The 26,521-nt window shown below is 36.9% G+C and overlaps 2 protein-coding genes and 1 long non-coding RNA gene across 6 annotated transcripts; 2 read left to right on the top strand and 1 right to left on the bottom strand.

Annotated features, from left to right (window-relative positions):
- The first annotated feature begins 330 nt into the window (after window positions 1-330).
- Window positions 331-7,213, top strand: LOC105060327 (uncharacterized). The gene is made up of 2 exons (XM_029260486.2): window positions 331-681; window positions 6,655-7,213. The coding sequence occupies exons 1-2, from the start codon at window positions 385-387 to the stop codon at window positions 7,006-7,008; spliced, it is 651 nt and encodes a 216-aa protein (XP_029116319.1). The 5' UTR covers window positions 331-384; the 3' UTR covers window positions 7,009-7,213.
- Window positions 7,214-17,446: 10,233 nt separating this feature from the next.
- LOC105060286 (uncharacterized) lies at window positions 17,447-25,165 on the bottom strand. Of its 3 annotated transcripts, none has more exons than XR_012136204.1 (3): window positions 24,879-25,099; window positions 19,500-19,745; window positions 17,447-19,399 (listed from the first exon to the last, which is right to left on the bottom strand). It is a non-coding gene; the product is annotated as an uncharacterized lncRNA (long non-coding RNA). The 3 variants fall into 3 exon arrangements; XR_002166346.3 differs by having other exon boundaries at window positions 17,447-19,160; window positions 24,879-25,097; XR_012136203.1 differs by having other exon boundaries at window positions 17,447-19,745; window positions 24,879-25,165.
- Window positions 18,996-23,147, top strand: LOC105060285 (uncharacterized). Of its 2 annotated transcripts, none has more exons than XM_010943933.3 (3): window positions 18,996-19,134; window positions 22,352-22,803; window positions 22,887-23,117. In XM_010943933.3, the coding sequence occupies exons 2-3, from the start codon at window positions 22,354-22,356 to the stop codon at window positions 22,920-22,922; spliced, it is 486 nt and encodes a 161-aa protein (XP_010942235.1). In that variant the 5' UTR covers window positions 18,996-19,134; window positions 22,352-22,353; the 3' UTR covers window positions 22,923-23,117. The 2 variants fall into 2 exon arrangements, with proteins under 2 accessions (XP_010942235.1, XP_073103474.1); XM_073247373.1 differs by lacking the exon at window positions 18,996-19,134 and adding an exon at window positions 21,552-22,224 and having other exon boundaries at window positions 22,887-23,147.
- Window positions 25,166-26,521: the final 1,356 nt, after the last annotated feature.

Raw genomic sequence — 26,521 nt, 5'->3', positions numbered from 1 at the left:
CCTGATTACTTGAGATAGTTTGCGACGGTTGCCTGATATTTTAACGTGAGTGTTGTATGTTCTATTGTTCTATATATATAACCTTTAAGCCATCCAATCCTAGGACATATTCTCAAATTAATGGAGCTTTCACAGAAACCAAGATTTGTCTAACACGTCGATGCACCTGCTGAGTATTCTTTGCCACATGACACTTGAGGGACCATTATGCTTCGGTTTCCTCCCATGTTCCAACAACCCACGGGATCACTTTAACCTATCTTTCTTCCTGGTTTATTTTATCCACTACTCCCTTATATCTAATGCACCTTCTTTCTTCCATATCCCACGCACTTCTCTGAGAGAGAGAGAGAGATAGATATATAGAGAGAGAGAGAGAGAGAGATGAGGCCCGGAAGCACGCCAAGATCTACAGGGTTCCGGCTATGGAGTTCTCCGATCCCATATATATTTGGAGGTCTTGCAGCTATGATGGGTCTCATTGCCATAGCACTGATAGTGCTTGCTTGCACGCGCCGCAAGTCCCCGGACGAGGACTCGACGTTGCCATGCTCGATCGAGAGGCCGGGGATCATTCCTCTGGATATGGAGCCAAAAATTGTGGTCATCATGGCCGGAGATTACAACCCTACCTTTTTAGCAAAACCTCTCTCCGTTCAGCACCCCCATCACCCAGCAATATGAGAACACTCCTCTACCTTCACATGGCCTTTGTTTTCTTCAGACTTTTCTCCAGCCTCTTCCATTCTATCTCGGCGTAGTTAAGCGGCTTGAGTTTTTTCTTCTTTTTCTTTTTTTTTCCCCTCTTCATGAGCAAAAAGCGGTTTTGAGTTGTATGTGCTCGCTTTTATCATGATGTCAGTGCACGGAATCTAATATAGCAGTAGCCTGTAATTATCATGGTTTCTTGTGGATTTGGTTGGTGGAATTGTTTTGAATCCCTTGCCCTGATTTCTCTTAGATTAATTTGTTCCAGATTTTAGTTTTCAGGTGGTTACAGGTTTGGGGTGGACTAATTTTTTCTAGGAGATGGAAAATGAGTAGTGTATAGGGCTTCACCACCTCCTAGGGCTACAAAGAAATCCATTCTTGAGAAACAAAGCAAGGCTAACATATAATATTGCAATAGAATAACAGATTAAAATGACTAAAAGAAAACAGTGTCTCATGTGATGTCTCTCTACATGTTAGAAATGTTAATTTGTTAAATACAGCACAGGGATTGATGTCCTTGGAGAAACAATCAGCCTTAGTAGTGGCTTATAGGATCAGGCTATGGAAAAAAGAAAGGAAAGATCTAGAGGGAAAAAAAAAAGAAAAAAATGGGCTGGGGGCATAGAAGTACGAGAATCTGCAAGGTAATGAGAGAGTTTTAAAGAACATCTGAAGTGGCAAGAGCATAGAAGAACAGCAAGAGAGAGAGAGAGAGAGAGAGAGAGGAGAAAAATCCTCCTTAACTGGTTCGTTAACCATAGATGGGTCATGGGTGTGGAGAGTTTTCGAGGCTTAACTTCTACGGTAGGAAGCATCAGCTAGGAGCACATAAGGGTAGAGATGATTTGGATTTTTTTTCTTTTTTCATCTTTGAAATGAATGGATTTTTGTACACGTGCGTAAGCGCGCGTGTTGTGTGCATTTTAATTTGTGAGGTTTTTGTTAATTAACATCAGATCCTTTTTTTAATCGAACTTTAACACGTGTTCTCTTGACCGCTAACATTTAACTTTTAATCCTGCAAATACTTATACTTTCAGTGTAATAATTCTTGTACATAATTATATTGTCCTTTCATATAATTATATTGTTCTGTATACACTTATATACACATAATTATTTATACCTGTATTATATGTACATTGGAATATAATTATGTTAGGAATTGGAAATTGAGAAAGCTTTGAAACTTGGAGCTGTAGTGCAATCAATAAAAATATCGGCTATTAAGTACATTATTTCTTTTTACATTATTCAATAAAGATCCTTGAACACGTAGGACTAGGATTAGGTTTTTCGGAGATTCTTATAGATGACATGGTTGTACCTTGATCAATAATTGATCTAGGTTTGATCTTCCTCAGAAAGAAAACAAAAGAAATCCATGTTGATGAGACAAAGCTATTGTTGGAGAAGAATCAAAGCAGCAGCATCTCGTCCGAATTACATGCTTGCTAATCGTTTTACCTTGACGTCTGAACACATGCTTCCTCGAATTCCAATGCACGTACGTGTCGGCAATTGCTCCAGGCCATGCAACTTCAAGAATGAGGTTTTTATGAGTCTTGCTCCAGTCAATGCAAAGCTTGCCATTTTATGTGGCAGCAGGGTCAGGCGTTAAGTCACCAAAGACTCCAGTTTTTATAAGCCACGCAGTGGTGTGTAGGCTTTCATAGCTTTAAGATCACGCAGTGGTTTCTAACCTAAATGCAAAAGGCATCCGCCACCCTCCCACCCAAGAAAAAAAAAAAAAAAAAAACAAAAAGAAAAAAAGGAAGTATAAGCACAATTAGAATGCTATCTTGTTTCCTGAAGTTCTGACATCTGTCAGATACTAGAAGCCGAGTTATTCCCCTTACCACTATCAAGTATTTAATTCCTAACTGAAGGTTAGCATTCTTGATGATCTTTAAAGAGTTTATCCAATTAAAAATGTTGGCCCTATCTCAAACAAACTGCTCTGCCTCTGTTCCTATCTCAAAGGGATATCATTAAAATTCTCTTAAGTCCTTCCCTTCAAGATTATATTCCTTGGTTTATTTATATTAATTACTGCTTCGTTTGGAAATTTCATGTCAGGTTCCCATTTCCCAGTTTTGAATTCAAAACTATTCTCGGTGCACATTCCACCATCTTTTGACAAGAGGAAGAGGGTCTCTTATTACACGAGCACTGCTCGGAGTACCCATTATATATCATACACGAAATGAACATCAAACTGGGTTTTTGTGTGCCATACATGGGTTAAGACTTAAGTGGTTCATGAAGGGGTTCGCAAAAAAAAAAAAAAAAAAAAAAAAAAACCAGCTCGGGCTGCACTGAAGGGTATATAAAGAATTTTCCTCATTATATATTTATGTGGTAGGTTGTTGGAAGCGGCGGCTCGGAGGTGTAGAGTGGGGTTAGAGATTTCCATGGTGTGACTTGAGCAAAAGACTGATTAATTTGATTTGAGCAAAAAGTTGGTCCACATATATTTGGGCGGAAGCACTTTGTTAAAAGGAGTGTCTCAGCGGTCCTCCACAACACCTTTGTAAGTGGGGAGCGTTTGCTAGCTATCATTGTGTCCACCATACACATGCACCAACTTTTCCTTCTCCGACTCCTGCAGGAATATCCAAAGAATATGATCCTTACCAACTCTCTCCTCATTCAAACAGGTTTCCTTTCCAGCCAACCTAGCTAGTTTCTGCTATAGCGATGTCGATAGGCTCTGGGCTGGGCTCATGCAGTAAAGAAGATGAAAGCAATTAATGGGTTCCAGTTCACGTCTTCATTCGCATATCACAATAGCTGGATCCCTCCCCCCCGACTCTCTCTCCTCTCTAGGAGAGTGAGACCAAAAGTGGTGGGATAAGAAAGAAAAATGGAGGGGGAAAAAAGTTCACCGAGCTCTACAATATTAGACCATAGTGTTCTAAGACTTTATTATTATCCATGACAAAGTTTTAAATTTCATAAAACAGAGGTGTCCTAATTTCTCTATGAAATGGCATGTCCGGTGTCCCACTACTATTCGATCCCAATAGATATCCTCCATTTTTTTTCTCTTTTTTATTCTTTCTTTCTTTCTTTTTCTTATTTTCTTTCTTCCACTTCCATCTTCTTTTTGTTTTCTTTTCTTTTCTTATACCTTTCTTTCTTCCTTCTTTTTTTTTTGCTTTTTTTCTTCTCCTTTCTCTTTCTTCTCTATTTCCTTCTTTCCTTCTTTCTTTCTTTTTCTTCCGTCTTCTTTTTCATTCTTCTATTTTCATTCTTTTTTCTTTTTTTTTTTTTCTTCATCTTTTCTTCCTCATTTTCTTTTCTCTTTCTTCTTCTCTTCCGATATAAATGGATTTCAGAGTTCCAACCTTGTCTCAATCTAGTTTCTTCATAAAAACAAAACAGGATGGGATGGATTGGATGCCTTCCATCTTACTAGAACGTAAAGTATATCTTGATGGATGGCGCTCATTGGATAACATGCATGAAGAGAGCTCATTAGTGGGCCTTCACCGAACCCACTTAGCTCAATCATGCGGCATATTTCTTCACACTGTAGAGAATGATGCCATCCACGCTATTGAACAACAACAGCAACAATAATAGTGTGAGGTAGGCCTTAATTTGAGCTTTCTTGCTACAAATAAGGAGTGACAGAATAAATGTAATGTCTTCTAAATTATAATAAAATCACGGCACCACACATCCGGCAGTCGTGGTTCGGTTTGCTAGCGTGAAGCATGAGAGTAATCTTTGCGGTTGAGAATTGGAGATTGTTTTTTTAATTATTTCTGCTTTTTGATCAACAACTGAGAAACAGAGAAGAAAATTATATTCAACTTAGAATCTCTCTCCCTCTTTTGGGTTGTGTCCAAGTGTCTTCCTTTGTCATTCTAACGTCTCTTATCCATACGAATTCTTTGACGAAAGATTAATGATCACCACCATGAAGTTGGTCGTTGGACGCGGTGGCTCGGACAGGCATGGTGGGGTAGTTGATGATGGCCTATTGGTGCGCGATAAAGAAAACGTTGGTTGGTTATCTGTGGGCGATGGTGTCATCGTGTGAACATCGGGGTTTTTCCTTCTTTTTCTAAAGTTAAAAAGGGGGCTGAGACAACATTATTCTCGAGGAAATTATGGAGCATTTTCGTCAGCGATAAGACTTCCGCGTCAGCTTCCATTGCCAGGGAAAGTAGCAAGTTTGGCTTTTGAGAGGAACAGTTGCGACCATAGTTTCTTCTCTGATCCTTCCTTTTTCTTTTATTTCTTCTTTCCAATCGTTGGCTTCCTCCAAAGAACATCCGGAGGACGATTCCCTATCTTGTCCCCAAGCAACTACAGACTTGCTTCATAAACGTACGTTGGATAAATCTTTAACCTTGCTATACTTTCACCCGCACCCGCACCCGCACCCGCACCAGACGTGTATGCACAAAAAGACCGTGAGAAAGAATCTGTTTGGTTGGGGATAATATGATATGAAAAAATAAATTTTATATTAAATTACCGCTTATGATATCAAAAATATATGAAAGAGATGATAAAATGAATGATGAATTTTATATCTATTTTTAAAAAATAAAATAAGATAAATATCATCATTATGATATTTTTTTTTCATGTTGGATTTCCAAATGAAGATAATCTAAATATGTCATTTCTCGATAGAAATATCCTTATATATATTATATTATATTAATATTATATTAATCATATTATATAATTAATATTAATATATTGATTAATAATATATATAAATTATGATATCTTTGTATATTTAGTAATGAATATTAATTATTAATAAATAATTATAATTAATTATTAATAAAATCTAACATATGATTTATTAATAATGGATATACTTATTTATATACCAAAATATACTAAAACTTAGTTATACGTACGATGCAAAATATTTTTTAATATATGTATGATTAATTTAAAAATATTTATTAACTCATGTAAATATATTTCAATATTCAAAATAATCAATATTAATAGTATTTACGTAAGGAGGCTATAAATGGTCATAAATTATTTATTCAAGAGTATTGCGAGAAATTTAGCAATATTCACATATAAGATTATTTCTAATTAAATTTGATAATTTTTTTTTAATTTTATTTTTTAAAATAATTTTTTCATCGATTAAACATGATAAAATTTATTTTCTCTCATAATTATTTTTAAAATAAATAATTCTCAAAAATCAGTATATTATCAGATAATCTGACATATTCCAATCAAATGAATCCTAAGAATACACAGGCAACAAGTCCTTTGGTCCATGAGTAATAAGCGAAGAATCCTAGGCAAAGAATGCACATGAAAAACCTATTAGGCATGAGTAAAGAATCCTAAGCGAAGATCACACACACAAGAAACCCACTGGGCATGAGCGAAGAATCATAAGCGAAGAATTCGCACACAAAAAATCAAGCATGAGCAAAGAATCATAAATGGGGCTTGCACAACATAAGGAATGCTTGTTTCTCAAAAAAAACATACGGAATGCTCAGTAGACATGAACAAAGAATCATAAGCAAGCAATCAACTTGTTTTGCCAACAAGAAATGGATCAAGGAATAGATGCCCCTTCGACCCTTCTTTGTTCCGGTCCCACACGAAATACATGTAAGGCTCCAATAGAAGGCCTGCTACAATAACCAAAGCGTACGGTTCGGAGGTGATAATGCTAATTGGTAAGTGAATATAAAACATGCAGCATCCTTGATCTTATTATTGCTGTAAAGTAAAAGGGATTCTTTGGACGGATAGAAACGCAAGAAGAAGCTTCCAAGTTCCGACCGAAGGCGGTCCGCGGGGTTACTTCTTTGCTGTTCTACCGAATCCAGCACCCTGTTTTGGACGCCTATAAATACCCATACGTCTCGGACCCTGGCCTGCAACCAACTAAAAACACGCAAAGGAAGAGAACGGGAGAGGAGGTGAGAGAAAGAGAGAGAGAGTTCCAAGATGGGGTCTGAAAACTTGCAGAGTGCAACGGGATCCAATCTGTGGCACACTCCGATCCCATATCTCTTTGGAGGCCTCGGAGCCATGATGGTCCTCATAGCCATCGCCCTTATAGTGCTTGCGTGCTCTCACCGCGACCCCTCCACCGATAGGGACCCGGAATCGGTGGAAAAGCCGGGGATCCATCCTTCGGACATGGAGCCGAGGATTCTGGTGATCATGGCCGGAGATGACAAGCCTACCTACTTGGCGACGCCCATTTCCTCGATTCAACATGCCCAACAGCAACCATCATACCTCCCGTCTTCATGTGAACCCAAGCAAGACTCGTGAGCATGGATTGTGTTCTTTACTCTGTTCTGGAGGAAACAAAGGAATGGTTGGATCATTAGTACAAGTTTTTTTTTTTTTTTTCCTTCCCCTTCTTTGCTTTCCATCTTTTCTCAGCGGCAGCATATGTAAATGTTGAGGGTAAGCGTTGTAAGCAGGGCCTTTTTATATATTTTTGGTATCTGAGAATCCAGAACCAGTGATGATCTATTGCTTCGCCTTCAAGACTTCAATAATGATAATTTGGATCTTAATCGACTAAATTTTACCAACATCACCTTAATTCTAAAAAAAAAAAAAGGGCTCCCTGTCTATCAAGGATTACAGGCCTATTAATTTACTGACAGCCCTTATAAAATAATCACAAAAATTCTTCCAAAAAGATTATCCTCTTTGCTCCCTGTGCTCGTTGAAGACTCTCAATCCGCTTTTGCTAAAGGCAGGAGCATCATTGATTGTTTTTTAAATGCTCATGAAATATTGGCTTTATGTAAGAGATCAGGAGAAAAGAGTATCGTTTGTAAATTAAATCTTGAGAAAATGTTCGATCGGCTGAATTAAAAATTTTTACTTGAGGTACTTTGATTAAAAAAATTCTCTAGTGGATGGATTGAGTGGATCCACTGCTTGTTTTCTTCGGGCTCCATTACTCCCCTTTTGAATGGTGAATCCGAAAGATGGATTAAATACAAATAAGGCCTCATGCAGGATGATCCTTTATCACTTTGCATTTTTTATTTTGACAGTTGACGTACTCACCAGCTTGCTCAAGCGAGCAGGCAACATTGGATTGATAGAGGGGATTGGGCATCACAAGAAATTCAGTGGTTTGATGAGCTTGCAGTTCGCAGATGATACTCTATTATTTTGTATAGATAAACAAGAAAGTGTGCTAGCGGCAAAAACGATCTTGTTGGCATTCGAAGGTGCATTTGGATTAAAGATAAATTTTCATAAGAGCTCAATTTTTTATCCGAATATAGATAATGGTGAAGCAGATAGGTTCACTTTTTGGATGAACTACAAGCAGGATACTCTTCCTTTTTTACATCTAGGGCTTCCTCTGCATTATAAGAAGCTATCTAAACATTGTTGATTGCCCTTAATTGAAAGGATGAGCTCATGATTAGCCACTTGGAAGGAAAGATTACTTTCTCTAGATGGTAGACTAACTTTGGTCAACTCAGTTCTGACCACGCTCCCTTCTTATTATATGTCTGTTTTTAGATTGCCTAACCAAGTTGTAAGAAGAATGGACAAGTTGAGAAAAGCTTTCTTATGGAAAAGGACAAACAATATCACTGGATTTCATTGCTTGACGAATTGAGATTATGTTTGTAAAACCAAAGATCAAAGAGGTTCGGGAGTGAAGAACCTTATTCAGATGAATCGGTCACTTTTAGCTAAATGGGGTTAAAAATTTCTGTTGGGATCATTAAATCTTTGGTGGAGCTAGGTGGCATAGGCCTATTACTCATGGAGGAAGTTGGGAATGAGATCGAGAAGGAGCTTATTAGGCTTGTCACCCATATGGAAATATGTTTGTTCAAAAACTTCCGCCTTCTGGAGTTGTGTGGCTTTTAAGATGAGGAATGGTGGCTCGATCCGATTTTGGAAGGATGTTTGGATCGACATAATTTTTTTTTGTTCTCGTTTCGAAGAGCTTTATGATTGTGTTTTGAAACTGAATAGGCTAATTTCATCGTACTAGAGCTGGAACAATTTAAGATGGTGTATCAAAGTTCAAAGGCCATTGACTATTCTTCAAGAGTCTTAGTTGTCTGTCTTACTATTCATTCTTCTCCCTTTTAGGCCATCTCGCATTGCGAATGTATCGGTTTGTAAGTTTATACAGAATGGCTTATTTACTGTTGACTCCTTCTATAAGTTTCTTAATTGTGGTGGTTTAAAATGTCCTTTCTTAAAAATTTTTTGGCAAACGCCAACATCTGAAAAAGTAAAAGTTTTTTTATGGTTGGTAACAAGAAATAAGCTATATTCAAAAAAAATTCTTGCGAGAAAAGATTGGAATATCAGCTCTGAATGTGTTCTATGTGACTCGAGTTTAGAGTCGAGCATCCACTTATTTTTTTAAATGTTCTCTTGCATGAAGTTTGTGGACAATAATAAATTTGCAACTGAATTTAAGAGGTAAGCCTTCTACGTTTCTTGATATGTGGACTACTTAAAGAAGGAAAAATAAGAACAAACTTGAGAGCAAGGCAGGTGATCAATTATTGACCACGGTATATTGGGAAATTTAGAGGGAAAGGAACAATCGGATATTTTTAAGGAAGAAAGAGTCTGTTTTCTTTGTTTTGCAAAATATGCTTCAGATTTTTCGTGACTGAGAACATCTCTATCCTATGAAAAATCAAGTCAAGCATAACAGACTCTGGATGATGCTAAAAATTTTAGCTACTGCTACAACAAATTGCAGATAATCTTTTTTTTTTTCCTTCCTTCTATATCTAATATAGTTTCTTCATCTTATTTTTCTTGGAAAATGTAACTTTGATTTTTTTTCAGTAATTAAAAAGGATAGCATCCTGCTACGTCTACTTTCAATCAAAAAAAAAAAAAAAGTATCTAGAAGTAGTCAACCAGTGTTTTTTCTTTTTTTTGGGGGTGCGGGGGGAGGGGGGAGGATATATATATATATTTTTTTTTGCTCTTAATTTTTATAAGCAATACATTAAAAGCACAGGCTTCCTGATACTCTATCCTCTGGCTGAACTAGTTTAATTTGGAGATATTAATCATGGGAGAAATCAATATACATTTTATTAGACATGAAATACATGAAAAAGAGTAAAACAATAAAGAAAAAAAAAAAAGATAAAAGAGGAGGAACAGTTTAGAACGAAGGAAAAAAAGGGAGAGTGAGAAGGAAGTTATGTTACTCAAATTGCTTGCCCTAAGAAACAAAAATATTTGGAGAAGCTCAAATGTAAAGGGCTATTTATTTTAGATTTCCACTCCAGATATGCTGATGATCACAGGATTCACAGCTTAGTTATCTCTGGTAATGTGACGGTCGGGGATTGATCCGGCCCATGAGGAGGCTCTTGTGTTGGTCGAGCCTCATCTGTACTTAGCCAATCCTTAACTTCCACATCTTTGAGTGAACTGATCAGTAATCAGTGGCTGGTGACGCATGAGCCTTTTTCTTTATTTTAATGTTGCCTTTTTTTATGGCTAGATTTTGACCATGTTTCTTCTCTCTTCTTTTTTTTTTTTTGGTCAGAACAAAGGGTTCTGAGAACATTAAGAAGACAAAAGCAGTACCAAGATACAACAACTACGTACATACATCAATACAAAGCCTCCCATATAAAACAAAACAGAGCAAGTCATCCTCCTGGAAAATGGACTCCGTGAGCATCGGCCGTCAAATGTACAACCACGGCCTTGTTTTATCTAACATGCAATCCTCGATAAACAATTAAGTCTTGTTACTCCACTCAATAAAATGTCCTATCAGCAGGTTCTAAGCATGGAATAGAAGTCCACAGGGAATAAAATGCCTTTTGACGGTGTTGGACCTTGATTTCCCAAACGTCAAAGCTAGTAACCCTAGAAAGCAAACAAAACCATTATCTTGGTCATTCTCTTTAAAGATGGTGTTGTTTAGACGGTGGTGGAAGTTACACCAATATTGCTACTCCTTTGAATGAGCAATCTTATCTTGGTTTGCAGCTCTCAAAAGTAGGAGGATGACACGTTACGATCTATCTTTGTGGGAAGTGACGGCTCGAATGTGTGAAGTGGATAGCTAATCATCTCGCACCGGATAATTCCATGGTGCGCAATGCGAAACTGCCCATTGTTTGTCCATGGTGGGTGCCACAAACTCCAGCTAAACCACGATTTGCTTTTAATTTAATAAAGTACGCAAATCTCATTTAAAACGCTAGAGTAAAGTAGCAGCATCTTGGCAGCAGCAAAATCCGCGTCTCGTGGCAGGGTGCAGTGACAATGATAACCTCCACTGGTGCTACCAACTCTCTTCGTTTTTCCCCTTATTTCGGAGAAAAAATCTCCCTTCCTTTTGCCCAGCGCAGAGGATATTCCTAGAATATGAGCAACCCTGGGATGCAAATGAAACAAGCGATTTATGTCAACAAAATGGGCGAAAGCGTCCCTTTCCCACCAAGTTATCAAAAAGGTATAAGCCATCAACTTGGGCTTGGCTCGGTACAACAAACTTGATCAGAACTAGTCATTTGGGCATCAAAATGTGGCAGGCTCGAGCCACATGTCCATGCTTTGATCTTTTAAATGGGCGGGACCCATTTCTCTTTTTTTCTTTTTTTACAAAAAAAGCTTCAAAATCTCCATTTCACAAATATTAACGTATAACTTGGGCTCATTTGGAGAATTGGCTATTTTGCATGATTAACGAGCCTAGACGTCACGTTCATAGATGAGCTGTACCTTTTCTTTTCTTTCTTTTTTTTTTTTTTTAGGATAACTCAGTAGATGGAGGAAGTGAAATACTTCCCCCATTTTTATTAATAAGGAAATTATGTACAAGAGGGAGATGAAAAAGGTACAAGAGGTGCATGGTGTTTCATAGATGAGCTCCAACCAAACTGGAGGCCCTTTGAAGGCCAGAGGAACAGTTCGATGAGGCAGTTTCTTTTACGAAGAAGAGCTTCCGCGGCTCATGAGAGAAAAAAATTCAAATAGGACATGAATTTTTGACTTCTTATGAGATGAAAATTGGAGACATTCTTTTAAGCCGATTTATGGCTAAAAATATGTTTAATCACCATAATTTCTTATTTGCAAGCAATAGTAACATATAGAATAAGATAATTTTTTTTTTAATATTAAAAATATAATAAGTATTTTAAATTTTTTTAAAAAAATAAATATTCAGTCAAATATAAGCTATTCAACGTATCTCATTTTTTTTTCATGAATAATTAAATATATTAAAATTATTTTTTAAAAATCATATCTTTAAAAATTAATTTATAAGAAATAACATTTCAAAAAAAAAAAAAAAAAAATCTTGCCGCAATCCAAACCAGTCCATCATTCATGTGTGCTATGAGGGCATGGGTGGATATATGTCGGCCGCGTGCTCGCACTAAAGCCCTGGCAACCCACTTTGTCTCGGTCGCTGATGCTATCAAGGCGGTGGTCGCATGGATGCGGTTGTGGGCCCTACATTGAGAGAAGACAAGGCCGTAGTGTTGAACGTCGCCTCTGCCGGCCGCTAGCACCCCATTTCGAGACGGTGGGGGCGGTCTTCTACGGTCGCGGTCGTATAGGCCGGACCCTTAGTTATTGCCCTTAGCTGAACGCCTAGTCGAAGGATACAACCAAATCATAACATATTACATGTGGTGGACTCCGACGCCACAAGCACTGCCACCGCAGCCACTCATCGGAAAGCTTCCTCTCCGTGGACCATGGCTGCTGGCTAGCCAGGTTTGGGATTACAGAGCCAAGATGCCTCTAATTCGGTCCCTTGCAATCCCCGAAACAAATTTTTGATACTGATTTTATTAGGTTTATATCTTAAAAATTAATTATTAACTGATACATTATAAATTTTTAAAATTTAAATTTATATTTATAATATTTTTATTATAAATAAAAAAATTTTTCTTTCTAAACATATTCATGTGTCAATGATTTATCTTAAAAATTAATAAAGATGATTTTTTTTATATATTCTTAAAAAATTAAGAATTTAAGATATAAATTAATTAATGATTAATTTTTAAATACTCTCGATCAAGAAATTATCATGAAAGATAGTGATCAATCTATTTGAGATCGGTACATGGTTCACCTTCTTTGTAGGCAGATGAGTCTTGAATCTGCAGTATAGAGACACTGGGATGAAGGTGCAGGTGGTTGTTAGAGAACAACTTGTACTGAGCGTGATCAATACGAGAACCACATGGTTGTCTACTCACTCGTCAGTGGTCTTCTTGATGCTGCAGTGGTATGAGTGATCCTTTGACCTACGGTGATATTGGCTATTCGCAGCGAGGCTATTGAGTTTGACTGCACGTTCCCTTGGTCCCTAGCCATTCGAGTCCTTACTGTGTATGTTGTCTTCAGTAGGTTCAGATTCGCTGTTTGGAGTAGGATGCACCTAGATAAAATTTATCGATTTTGGTAGAAAAGAAAAAGTCCTATGTGATTTGCGAGATTGAGTTCAAAAAGTCTTTGGTCAAAGCAAGTATGAATACTGGAAAAGAGTTTCCATGGGATTCACAAATGAACTCGAGTCGAGCCAATTTTATATAAGACTGACGATGGGGTTTGACAAGTTCTCTATGACCTCCATCAAGTCGGGACTCGCGATAGAAGGACTAAATCATACGATAACTGCACCTAGGAGTTCGTATTTTCATTCTACTAGGTCGCCACTACATACTGTTAGGTGTCATTGGTGGATTGTGAGACTCATCGGGCATCATCTTGATAATCGATGGTCCTCGAAGGGTAGAATTGGAAAGGTTTCAATCCATCGAAAAGAGTTTTAATGATACTATGATAGAGATCATAATATATCTCACTATCAGATAGAATGAAACCTATGGGGTCACACATTAAGGGATTTAATCTCGAATTTTTCAATTGGACTTATGAAGTTCCAATTGAGTTAAGGTTTGTTTGAAACTCTATTAGGTTTATGAGAATCATGCTAGTACATGGTTAAACCTAATTCTTCTTAAGACTTTGATTTGATCAAGTCCATAGTCTTGAACCTAATCTAAATTCATTTGGATTTAATTGGGCTCTTAATTATAAATCCAAGAGGATTTAATTAAGTTAATTAGTTAGCATAATTATCCTAACATTATCTCTTCCATATCTCCTAATTATCTCTAAATATGCATGTGGAATAGATGGAAGAATGGGTGGTGTAATTATTCTTTTTTGAAAATTATTGAACGCCATATCCTAGAGGAGCCTACCCCCTCTTATGTGTCATGGTGTGAAGGAGAGATGGTGGGGTCCATGCCCCATCTCTTATGGCTGGAGATCCCTTTGTAGGGCGTCAAGAGTTGGCATCCCAACCACCTGACATGTATTCCATGGATGGCTATTGTACATGCTTAAAAGGACTGATTAATTATCTTTTATATCTGATTTTATTTGATATAAATTATATTTAAAAGGTAGAGGATTCTTATGAGATAAGGATCTATCTTTTTAAGATGACAGAGTTCCTAATATGTGTCAGAGCTTATGTCTATTTAAAGGGAGGTCTCTAGGATTTCTTAGTATTGATTTTTTATCAAGAAAATCTTCTCTCTCTCCATCTCCACGCCTCCTCTCTCTCATATTCTTCCTTTCCATATCCAAAGATTGGGTATTCTCTCTTCCACACGCCTAGAAGGAGTTCTGGTGACTTAGAGATCAAGGATCGAGGAGAAGAAGAAGAAGGCTGCAGATCAAGGAGTTGATCTCTTAGTTAAGATCAAAAAAGTTGATCAGAGTCCTCAAGACCAAGGTTCTTCTTGAGAAAAAAAATCTTCTACGAGAAGAAAAGTTTGAGATTGATCCCAGTGGATATCTATAGAGACCAGATACGTGTGCGGCTCCTTCTACGAATTCGAGATCATCTAAAGCGATGAATTTCTACCCGCACAAAGGTAATGAGATATGATTTCATATTTTTTTTAAATTTTATATTAATTATATGTACTTTCTTTTAGATTTGGGTAAGTTTAGATCTGGTATCTTGCATGTGGGGTTAAAGGGTTTAACCCGATTTATTTTTCACTGTATATTTTTAAAATTTTAAAATCTACACATACTGCCTATCATATTTTCTATCAGATCTTATAATCATCTTTGTGGACCCATGCCACCTCGGTGCATGTCTTCATACCCGCGCATCGATGCAACTCCCCCACCATAAATGGAGGCTCCATCCAAGTGGCCGAACACCACAACAGTCCTCGATCGCATTGGCCGAGAGGCTTGAGGTTGAGCAAGGTCCCAGTGGCCGAACACCAGACTCTACTAAAGGGAAGGCTCAATCTTCGGCCACTATGAATGGGTCCCTGGATGGTTACAAGGATGGGCATGCTAGCGACCGTTGCTGCTAAAGTGAAGGCAGCCATTGGTGTGTCATAACCTAATGGGGGAACTGCCAGTTGTACTGTTTCCGACGTTAGAGATGGATCCCCTAGTTTCTGCTACAGGGCTCATCGACTTTGGTGTTCTGGGGGCGTCCTCTAGCCTTCCAAGGAGACTGGATTCAACCTTCTTCTCTGCCTGCCTCTAACCATCTACTTGATCATGGTACATAATCAAAAGAAATATCTCAACACTCTATCTACCCTAAATCTAGGTTCAATTCCATATCGCAATATTTCGGACTATTTTTAAAATGTTTTTACAAATTAGTCACGGAAATCTTTCACATTTCTGTATTAATTCATTTTTTTTTATATATTTCTATAAAATCCTTATAAAGTTTTCTATTTGCATGAGTTGGTCGTTCCCCCAGCTTTTCTTGATGGAACACTAGTTATGATCAAACAAACATGTAACAGGATATAATTGCCCTTAGCTTAAGGGTAAATAATGTTGGAAATGCAACTCTTCACTATATCTGGTCCAAACGTTGTGACTCCGCCAACGTCATCAACTTTTTAATATATTTACCTTTGACAGAAGAGCATGAGGATAAGATCTCTCGGATGCGGCGGTTTGAAACCAAAATAAATTTTTTAATCATGATGTAAAAAGTCAAGACATCATCTAAAAAATTTTAATCAAAAAATATTATTTTGATTCTCTATATAAACATCCAAAATCTATCTAACAAATAACTAATATCAAACTAAATACACCCATATAAATCCTCACATATTTTTTTCTATTGTAAGCCAGACTAAAGATTCAAATTCATTCATCCATTCATAAACATCATGATTAGTCCGTAATCAACCCCAATGAACTCATACTATGATATTCTCTAGTCCACATAGGCTATGGAATAAGCCACCTTTGATATCATTTATGAAAATTCAAAAATCCATCTAAAAAGCCTAATCAAAAGATATCATTTGAATTCTTTAGTCCTATATAAATGTTGAAAATCTTTTCAATAAATAGTCGATATGGAACTAAATATATGTCTACATAAATTCTCACATATGATATTTTTATGATGATCCATCACTTCTCTGTGGTAGGTGGTGAGAAATTAAAAATTAAAGTTTCCCGCAAGTATCTCTTATGACACTTCATTTCCCCACATATTTCTTACGTGGAGAGCATTTGCAAAGATGTCTGCCACCCATTGAATCACGACATCCTTTTCTTCTTTATAATTATCAAGCAAGAGCTTGATTAAGAGAAGATTTCATTTTTCAAACTTTGATAGATGTTTCTCCACCTGCTTTGACACGAGTGGGCAAATGATTAGTGGTGATCCCACACTCGTTCTAAATTTCATCCAACCATGATCTGATTCAAGGGTGCAGGGTATTCATTTCAAGTGAAGTTTCCTTTTTGCCCTATGTGGATCCGGGTCGGCACCCGGTTTCTCTCACGTTCAAGGATGAGACCAAGAAAGGTGGTTGGTGGCATGCCATTTTACTTTCTCAGCTGACGAGTCCTAGCCTCCATCTTTATCCACCCAAGCTTGCAAAAGTAATGGTGGATATCGATGAAACGAAGGGTCGGCCGTGCTCTGGTCTCCGGTGTTGCGCCAGAATTAGGCTGTCGGAATGGATCAGATATGGCCTTAGATTAAAATACCAAAAGGGAGGAAAGAAAATGGCCTGATATCAAACATTTAAGAGTGGCTTGATGAGCTCCAAATATTTAGGCTTTTTTGGATGGAATATATATTCTGCAGGAATTGGATGTGTTGGCCTATCTAGCCCACAGCTTTTAAAAGCACGTCCAAGTTCTAACCTATACCCCAGCCCATAAACGTACTGGTCTGCAGGAAGAAACAAAAAAAAAATCCATAAAGATCCCTTTTTTCCCTCCCACAAAATTCTAATTGCAGATATGTTGGATTAATATGGACCATATTCAAATAGACCGTCCAATCTATAAATCTAGAAAATCCAATCTAATCCTGCTTGACCTTTAAAGTGTCAATGTTACCAAGCAGAACGTCGAAATCCATCATGAATTTAAAGCTATAATGGAATCAAAGGAATCCCTTGGTTGAGTTCTCAACATATTATTAGTTAATCTAACTTGTATTTACTTCAGCAATAAAGCAAAAGGAAATTCCTTGCGTTGTAGATTTACTAGTTTGCAAGTTTTGACCTGTAAGTGGGCTCCCCTGCCCGTCTCTCCATGTCCACTCTCGCCAATAACTTGACTTCAAAGAGGTTGGAAGGCAAACCACGACCATGAATGATGGAGAACATATTTGTTGCAACGGTGATACCACGTCACAGTTATCACAACCTAATCACAAGTCAGAAATCAATAGCTAATATAGGGCATCACTCATGAAATCAATGAAATACATGGCACTCGATGAAATGCAGACATCTTATTGAATTGTGACAAATTTGATATGACATCACTATTGCAATGAATATTTGGTAGAACAGACCCCTCTGTAAAGGACGGTGCCAAATTTTTTCATAGGGTAGACAAACCGTCGATGGCATGTTTCCACAAGCCATCTCAATGCTAGCAGAAAAGCAACCAATAGAAAGCTGTGAAAGCTAGCGAACCAATCCAAACATAAACAGCACTAACACTTCTTGCCCTCTACCCAATGTATGTGTCTCTATGGATCTGACATCACATTTTGGATCCACCATTTAATTGCTGCATGCTGTGGATGGTGAAATGACCTGCAGATATTGGGCAGCCCTACCCCACATATGTTGGCCGGAGTTAGTGTCCCGTCACAAGACTACATTCTCCACTCCTGACTTCTTTCTGGCTGGTCAACCATGGGGTGCGCCACCTCTCAAACTAAAAACCTTGAGCCTAGCATAGGTGAGAAACCTTGGCCACCATGGTTTTATGTATGATAGCAACACGTACTTTGATGAATTCATTCTAGATCCATGGCGGACCTGATCCACCAAACAATTTCTCGGAGAGGTGTAGGGGTGTCCGATAGAAGAATACAGCAAACAGGGGAAACATCCAAGTGTCAAAGATCATCCATGCCAAACACTTGGGGAAACGCCACCAAATATCTCTAAATGTTTGGCATAGATAATTCTTGAAAATAATATCGAGATATAAATTCCACAATGGAACTACAGAGAAGGATCCTTATCTTGTAAGATATGCTTACAAGCATTACGACAAGAGAAAGCTATACGGATGGATAGCCATACAATAGAGATTTCTCTTACCAATTTAAATAGGAAAAAAAAATATAACTTGCAGAACAAATTGTGCCATTGTGATTGCCATTATGAGTAATAACCACAAGGTAAGCTAGAAATGAGAAGCTACCGGTGATGAAGAAATTTACTTTAGTGGAATGTTTTTCTAGAGAAATTGATGTCTGGATATATGGCATATAGAATAATGATTTTTATATATTTGATTGACCAAAGAAAACTAGCATAGCAAATATACTTTCTTGAATGACGTATGCTTGATTGAACGTCTACTTTCTCAAAAAAATATATATATAATATTAATTATGTCCTTAATAATAAGACCATGAGAAGAAAACATCACACTCATAAGGATATTTTTGGAACATAATTTCCAGCCCATAGAGAAGTGGCTTCCCCATATTTCATGCAGATTTTTTTTTTTTTTTGTGAAATATGAAAACTTTTTTTCTTTTTTTATGGGAATGGAAGCTGCAAATCAGCAACCTGAGAAATATGAAAAAAATTATTCCCATAGAAAAGGTGTTATTTCATCCCTCTCCAACTAAAAATAAGATATCTTTTGACCACACTTTTCTGTCCTATTCCCGCAAATCAAACAAACGACTGGAAGCTTAATCTTTAGGTTGCAGGTGGGAGGAAGAAGCCAACCTGTGCAATAGCACTGTATCGATCAGTCTTGTCATAGCATACATCCAGTTCACAGCATGAATATCGCATCCAGTCTTCTCAAAAAGATTTGAAAGGAGACACAGGCTGCTCCATTAATCTACTTAAGAAGAAATGTAAAGAAGCTTCTTGAAATGTAAGGATATCTTTCTTTCTTCCTTCCTGTTTAAGAACAGTAGTTTTAAAGATCTTTTGAAATGAACACTGTTTAAAGACTTTTTTTTTTTTTTTGAGTTTAAAAGGAGGCTGTTAAAACAGCCACCTGGCTTTTATAATGGAACACTGTTGAAAGACTTGAATCCTTTTTTTCTACAATTTGTTTCTAATCCCAGCAAATTACATATGGATTTTGCGAGTTTAGCAACTTTTTTTCATCATAAAGAAAACTGTTAATCAAAATCCTGCAGAAAGATGTTGTTTATTACCACTGTCTGATTAGAAAGCAAAGTGCAAACATTTAATCAAAGTAAAAGAGCAAGCATGTTGCCAAGTTTTGGTTACCTCTGCAGGGTATAAGTTCTCCAGTTGCCCTTTGCTGGTAAAATGAAATGCACATGGCCCAAAATCTCAACTATACTGAACTTTCCGCCCTGTGGACTCAACTGGAATTCTGGAATAAGTGATCAGTAAAACAACAACAATGTCAGAAAGTGTGGCAACGGGGCTTTCCTCCAGTTCTCACTCGATCCATTAGTGCAGATGCTGCTGCCGTTGCCTTCATACGTTTGTGGCAAGTGTCTTCGCTCCCTGTTACCAAAAAAAAAATGTATGAACTCAAGGAAGTCAAAACAATAAATCAACGATTTCAAGTCAAGCAAGAAAGACTATAAATCAGCAATATCTGCTCAAGAAATCAGTAACAAAATCATATCCAAAATTATGACATCTTAGGACTCGTTTCGAATTTTTCTTTCCAAAAAGTAACTTCTTGAAAAGTTATTTTTTGAGAAGTTATTTTCTAGAAATAGGATTTTGGCACGTTTGATTGACCATAGAAAAGCGACTTATTGCAGAATAGCTTATGTTTGTTTGAGCACTCATTTTTCACAGAAAATTGTGTAAAATGGCCTATTATACCCTTAGTAGATATAAGACCGTACATTTTTGCTCTTAAACTATATAAATATAAATATTATATTTGTATTAATATAAATATAATATTAATATATTATAATATAATATTAGATCATAATAATTTATTGTGTTAACATAATACTAATATATTGATATTATATTAATATAATATTAATATTTTAATATAATAAATTTATTAAAATAAATATAATATTAAATATTATATTATATTAATATAAATATTATATATTAATATAAATATTAAAATAATATTAAAATATAATAAATATTATAATATTAATATTCATATTAAGATAATACTAATATAATATTATATCACTATTCAATATTTCATCCTAATCATCCATTGATATTTTGTAAAATCTTAGCCATTAACCTTCAAAAGATATTTTGGGAAAGAAAAAAGTATCCATGGAAAGTGCCAAAACCCCCCTTCTCCATGGGTTTTCACTTTTCATGAAATGTGGGAAGTGACTTCCCATAAGAATAACTTTTTCACTCTCTCTCCTCTTAAAACTTCAACCAAACAAGAAACTCCCTCTCTACTTCTCAGGAACTAGCTCTTCCCTCCTCCACTTTCTGTCAACCAAACAAGTCCTTATAAGATACAAATATATCATATATAATGATCTGCAACATTGAGTCAACTTGAAATAGAACTGAGACAATTAAATTGGGTTAGTTCCTTGCCGATGATTGTTTAGGCACTGATTTGAAATAAGTATAACTAAAGGTTCACACCTGAAACAGCAAAGCACTGAGCATAGAGTTAGGGAATTTTTCTTGAAAAAATGGTCACCTTCCAATCAATGCTAGCAGCCATCCCTTCTCTTAGTTAGAGCACCTTCACAATTTTCCATTAGTTAAGAGCACCTTCATTCTGCCCCATACTTAACTCTCGAATTTTCCATGCTTTCCTATGCTCCCTCTTTTTACTTTTTTTTTTTTTTTTTTCTGAATGGATTTTTGTTTTTTCAAATGGGCATGCTTTCCTATGCTCCCGACACATTGCTAATGGGAATCCATAAATTCTAATGTAGCTTAAAGCTATGCATTAAGTTCTTTACATGATCCCACTTCCTATCAGTTAGATAGGATGAAGTTTCTCTGCCCACTCTAGAATCTCTCTCTCTCTCTCTCTCTCTCTCTCCCCCTCCCTCCCTCCCTCTCTCTCTCTCTCACCGATGGTAAAATGTCTCAGCCTTCTTGATTGTAAACACTGAAGATAGAAACCTACCTAACTTACCAGCAAAAAAGGAGCATCCAATGGCCAACTAGCAACAAGGAGTCAGTGCAATTTCAGGCAGTAGAGCATCTTTGTGAGACCACCTACTAACAGGACACCGTAGATTGAGGGGAATATGACACTTAAACATTACAGAGTCTAAGATCCTAGTTTCAATCCAAATGCCATTGATATTTTATCAAGTTCACATGTGAAACATAATAAGTAGACAGCATAAATTATGCAGAAAGTCGTGTTCATACAGATGATTACACCAACATGATATAAAAGATTGTAGCTTTCTGTCAGCACACTACAAAAACAAGACCACTTTGCGAAGCCTGCTTAATCTTCACGGTCATCATCTATATTAAAGTCATTGTGCTGTCCTATATAGACGCTCGCATTCTTTCCTATAGGGTGGTGAGAGACAAGGAAAAGAGAAACACTAAGGCAAGCTGGATAATTGATGGAGAGACCTTTTTGATAATTTCACCAACTCCAGCCCAACAATTTGCTTAAAAAATGGTGCCTTTTAGGGTCTGAAGGCAAGACAGAGAATTAAAGGTTGTGAAAAGTGTAACAGGCAGTGGTGATGAGGATTGCCTGCCTCTCCTATTTAAGAGCATTCGGTCTGCAAGGCAAAAAATTTAAGAAGATGGGATACTTCAAAATTAATAAACTCCATCTGTTTTGTTCCTCTAGTAATATGGGTTTCTGTCTCTTGCTCCAAAGCTGCCTGATACTGATAGAACTGTCAGAAGATTCAAAGATGCAGTAAATTCTCAGGTGGTAGGTGTCAACTCATCCTAATTAATGATGTGGTTTGGATGTTTTTGAATCTTGCGGACAGCTGCCCTCTGTTGATGGGCAAGTCAGAGTTATAAAGGCTAGAGGTAGCTCATGGTGAGTGGGATTTGAAGTATCATCAGACTAGCTCTCTGCTTAGCTATTAAAGAAGTTGGAGTTGAAGTTAACTTTTGCTTAGTTTGTTTGGTTCTCTTCTCGATTTTGTGTTTTCTCTCTTCCCCAGTTATGGAGTCTTCCTCGCTCATTAGGGAGGCAGAAGAATGTAGCAGCTGTGAGTCCGGTTGGACCATGTACCTTTCATCCCCCATGCATGATGGTGGAGATAGTGACACAGAAGTCAAATCTACTGATGAGGAAGAGGATCATGATAATGATCACAACAGCAACAAAAGCAATGGTAGCAATGAAGATGATGAAGATAATGATTCCATGGCTTCAGATGCTTCTACTGGACCAATTCAGCATAGGCATGGTGATACAAAATGTGATCGAAGTAGTGTAATGGGTCTTCCCAACAATGATGATGATGACAATGAGCTTGAAAATGATGAGCGTAACCAGCAGTCATCATACTCATACAACAAGGTTTGCGGGGTGAACAAAATGAGAAATGGAGGAAGGATTGCCGTTTCTCACAGGGAAGATGATGCTGCTCTTTTCCACACCAGTTCCAAGGTGAGGAAGACATTTGAAAAATGATAATATGAATGTTTTCTTTTTGTTGCTATGAAAAGAAGATCTTTCCTATATGTTTTCAGATGAGAAACCTGACCATTAATACAGATGACAACTAGTTCCAAGAGAAGCTAGCAGCAAATGAATATAAGGGCATTGTCTTGTTTTGGGATCGATCAAGTTACATAGAATATATATCTAAAGCTTGTAATCCAAGTCTGAAGCTTGTTCATTTCACTGGTAACAATAGTGTTTAATTTTCATTTTTCTTCTTGAGAACATGGAGAGGCATGAGACTCCTCCCCAGATTTGGTTGTCTTGTTTTCATTCTTTATTTCTTTAAGTTCTGCTCATCTTCATCGATGCTTCAAATGAGCACATGCTTAATCACATACCTTAAATCTCCTTTTTGAAAAAAAGAAGATGACAATAAATTACATTAAAAGCCTAGCAAATACGGATCAGTATCCTTGCTCATTTTTTTCTGAAGCTTCTGCAATTATATAAGACCTGACAATATACCAGAGTCCGTAGGCATCTAAGAAAGGCCATACTTGGTGGTAGGAATAGTATAGGAATTGTCATCTTCAGGTTGCCTATCAGAGAGTTGGGCAAATGATTGCTTCCAGGACTTTTCTATAGGTAGAGTGGTCTGTAATGGTCTTCACTTCTGCGACACATTCTTATGCATCAACCCAGTCAAGAATGTTATACCATCCATCCACATTCAACTTTATATTGCTCAATTATCCAAACATGATATGGAAACCAAGTTCATCCATATATTATCCAGAAAGTAATTCATAGATGAAACAAAGCAATCACTCGCATGATATGAAGAGCCATATGATGTGAGAAAAGCATCCAAAAGAAACAATGGGGTTTTTGCTAAATAAAGAGGACTTCATATGGTCAGGTTGGGGCATTATGAGCAGGAATGGGGAACCACTACCAACCAATTGCTGAAAGTTAACCTAATTTTAAGCAATAGCTCTACTAGTAGCTAGTGGACATTGTCAAATTCACCATGCCAAAAATTGTACTATAACCTGCACTTTTGATCTTAGACACTGACACCAGCTTAAAATTAATAAACCTATGTGCAAAAGTTGCATATGAACAACTTCTTAGGTTTTGCAACTGCAATATCTTTTTCTCAATATTACAGATAAGTGTCGGCCTTCCAAAGGCAATTCAAAAAGGTTAGCAGCTCTATGGTGCATATTCTTGCTGCAATTTATTCTGTTTTAACCTCCCTGTCACAATTGCATGATTTAATACATGCATATAAGGTTATACCGATCATCCATCTTCATCGAAGTGGATTCTCCAACGTTATTTCCTCATAATTCTGTTAATAGTCACTAAAAGGATCCCTACTTCTTTAATTGCATGGTGTGCTTCAATTGTCCGTGTTATCGATATCTACAGTCTTCAGAAGAGGTTTTTTACACTGATTTGCATGTCCACTGGGACATCTTAAACCACGCATACCCCGGTATCAAACTGTTGCAGGAAAAGGATGGTTTTTCCAATAGCTACAAGCCTCCAATACCAAAACTGACAGTATGTAAGGAGTCTAATTTGTTCGAGCATTAAAATCAGGAACTTGATGGGGATTTTCGGTGGTCATGGGGTCAATAAATATTTCTCGCAGTTTACCTGGGCTACAAACCAAAAGTGTTGCATCTTAGAAATTTGCAGCAGGCCAAAGATATAATTTCGCTTAAACCTTTACACACACACACACACACATATATATATATACATATATATAATTTTTTTGCCCAATTGCAAAGTTTTGCTAGAACTAACAAATAGAAAGAGAGATTAAAATAAAATGGTATTTAGGATGAAAATGGACAGGAAAACGCACTATGGAACTAAGGTTAAATAGGGTTTCACGGAGCATGGCAATGAGAAGGAGAGCAGACAATGCAGAAATAAATAAAGGGGAATTATGGAACTCATGTCAATTAGGGTTTTAAAAAATATAAAGAATTCTGAATAATGTTTAAAAAAAAGAAAAAGGATTAACAACGAGAACATAAATAATGGAGTTGCCACCGTCTAACCTTCTGGATTGCTTGCCAGCTTGCCACCCAGATAATCCCATGGAGGCACGGAATCACCGGAAAGCGATGACGGAATTCTTAGAATATTTGCGAAGAGGAATAACTCGATAAAGGTGAACTTGTCGCAGATGGGTCGGTATGTGGACGGTGGCGACGTGTCAATCTGTCATCCAACCCAAGGAGCCTAATCTCAGTAGCGAACGAGAAATTAATACTCCTCTTAGGGAGTTAATATAATAAACGTGTCAGGTTTCAGCTAGGCTCTCTAAACTCTCTTCCGATATCACTTAGACCGTACTGTTACGTACAACATTCTATGTAAAAAAATAAGGTGAGTTTCATTGTAACTCGTCGCTCTCCTTTGGGAGTTAACGTGTAACAATCGTTTGCCCAATTCTTCTTATTGGAGACTATTAGAAAATATTATAAAAGATTTTCAGCTGATATTTCTGTCAAAAAAATTTTATTATTAGCTCAAAACCTTTTCTAATATTTTTTGATATTTTCTAATACTTTTTTTTCCCTTTTAATGACAATCTTTAGACCATGATTGAGATAAACAGCTTGTGCATATACTCTACAGGTATCATAAGGAGTTCATGATTTCATAAATTACTTTCTATTTTTATTGAAGATTTTTTTTTTTAATATGAACAGGAGGTAGTGGAGCTACCCCATTTTATTAAAATAAAAAGATCAGAATTTACAGAGACTATTCAATCAGGGCCCGCCACAAACAATCAGCAATAGGCTTTAAACAGAAGAGAAACAAGGAGGAAGTTGTGAACAGCAAAGCATCAAAGAAACAGAACAAAAAAAATATCCAAAAAAGAAGCAACCCATATCTCATATAAAAAAGAAGCTTTAGGGAGTGAAATGCACAGCGAGGGACTACAACTTAGTCCATAACTTTTGATTTTGCACTTAAAACTTAGAAGAACCTAAATGTCTCCGATCAAAAAAGAATTGAAGCAAGTTCCGTAAGATTGAGAATATTTAATTCTTCTTATTAATAAAATACATATGTTTCTCTCTCTCCAAAGCTCCCAACAAGCAGCTGCAAAAAGTTGATGCCCCACCTTCTTTGCCAACTTATCTTTGTTCTTCCCTCTCCATCATGTCTAAAAAAATTTATTTTGTACAACATCATATTAGAAGATTGACAAACTTTAATACATGATATTGATGTTTGAATAGCAGAATCGATCTCTCAACCTCTCGTAGAGGCGATAAAAAGTAATACCATCTAAGCAAGCCCTTGGCCTTACCTCTATTTCGAAAATGAGAATTTTGGTCTGTGGTGTCCCAATGTTGGGCATCCAACATGATTTTGACTAATTTATTGTTTGAAAAAGAGCCTTACATTGGCATAAAATATTCACTGTAGTTTATCTTCTTTTTGTCATCCATGTGAAAATGAGAATTTTGGTCGAAGGTGCACCAATGCCGGCCATCCAATGTGATTATGTCTAATTCGTTGGAGAACGAGTTTTATATGGGCATAAAATATACATCCGACTTTGGAGTCAGGTAGCTCATACTCCAGTTTTTGGTGGTTCAGGAGTAATATTGACCATATAAAACCATGAAGAACTAGTCTGCGCCTTTTTTAATTGTAATGGAGATTTGCAGCTTTAGTTCAG

This window comes from Elaeis guineensis, chromosome 1 (assembly GCF_000442705.2).
Source record: "Elaeis guineensis isolate ETL-2024a chromosome 1, EG11, whole genome shotgun sequence".
Taxonomy (NCBI): Eukaryota; Viridiplantae; Streptophyta; class Magnoliopsida; order Arecales; family Arecaceae; genus Elaeis; species Elaeis guineensis.
Note: the sequence above shows the minus strand (reverse complement) of the source record. Positions and strands in the feature narration are given on the sequence as shown.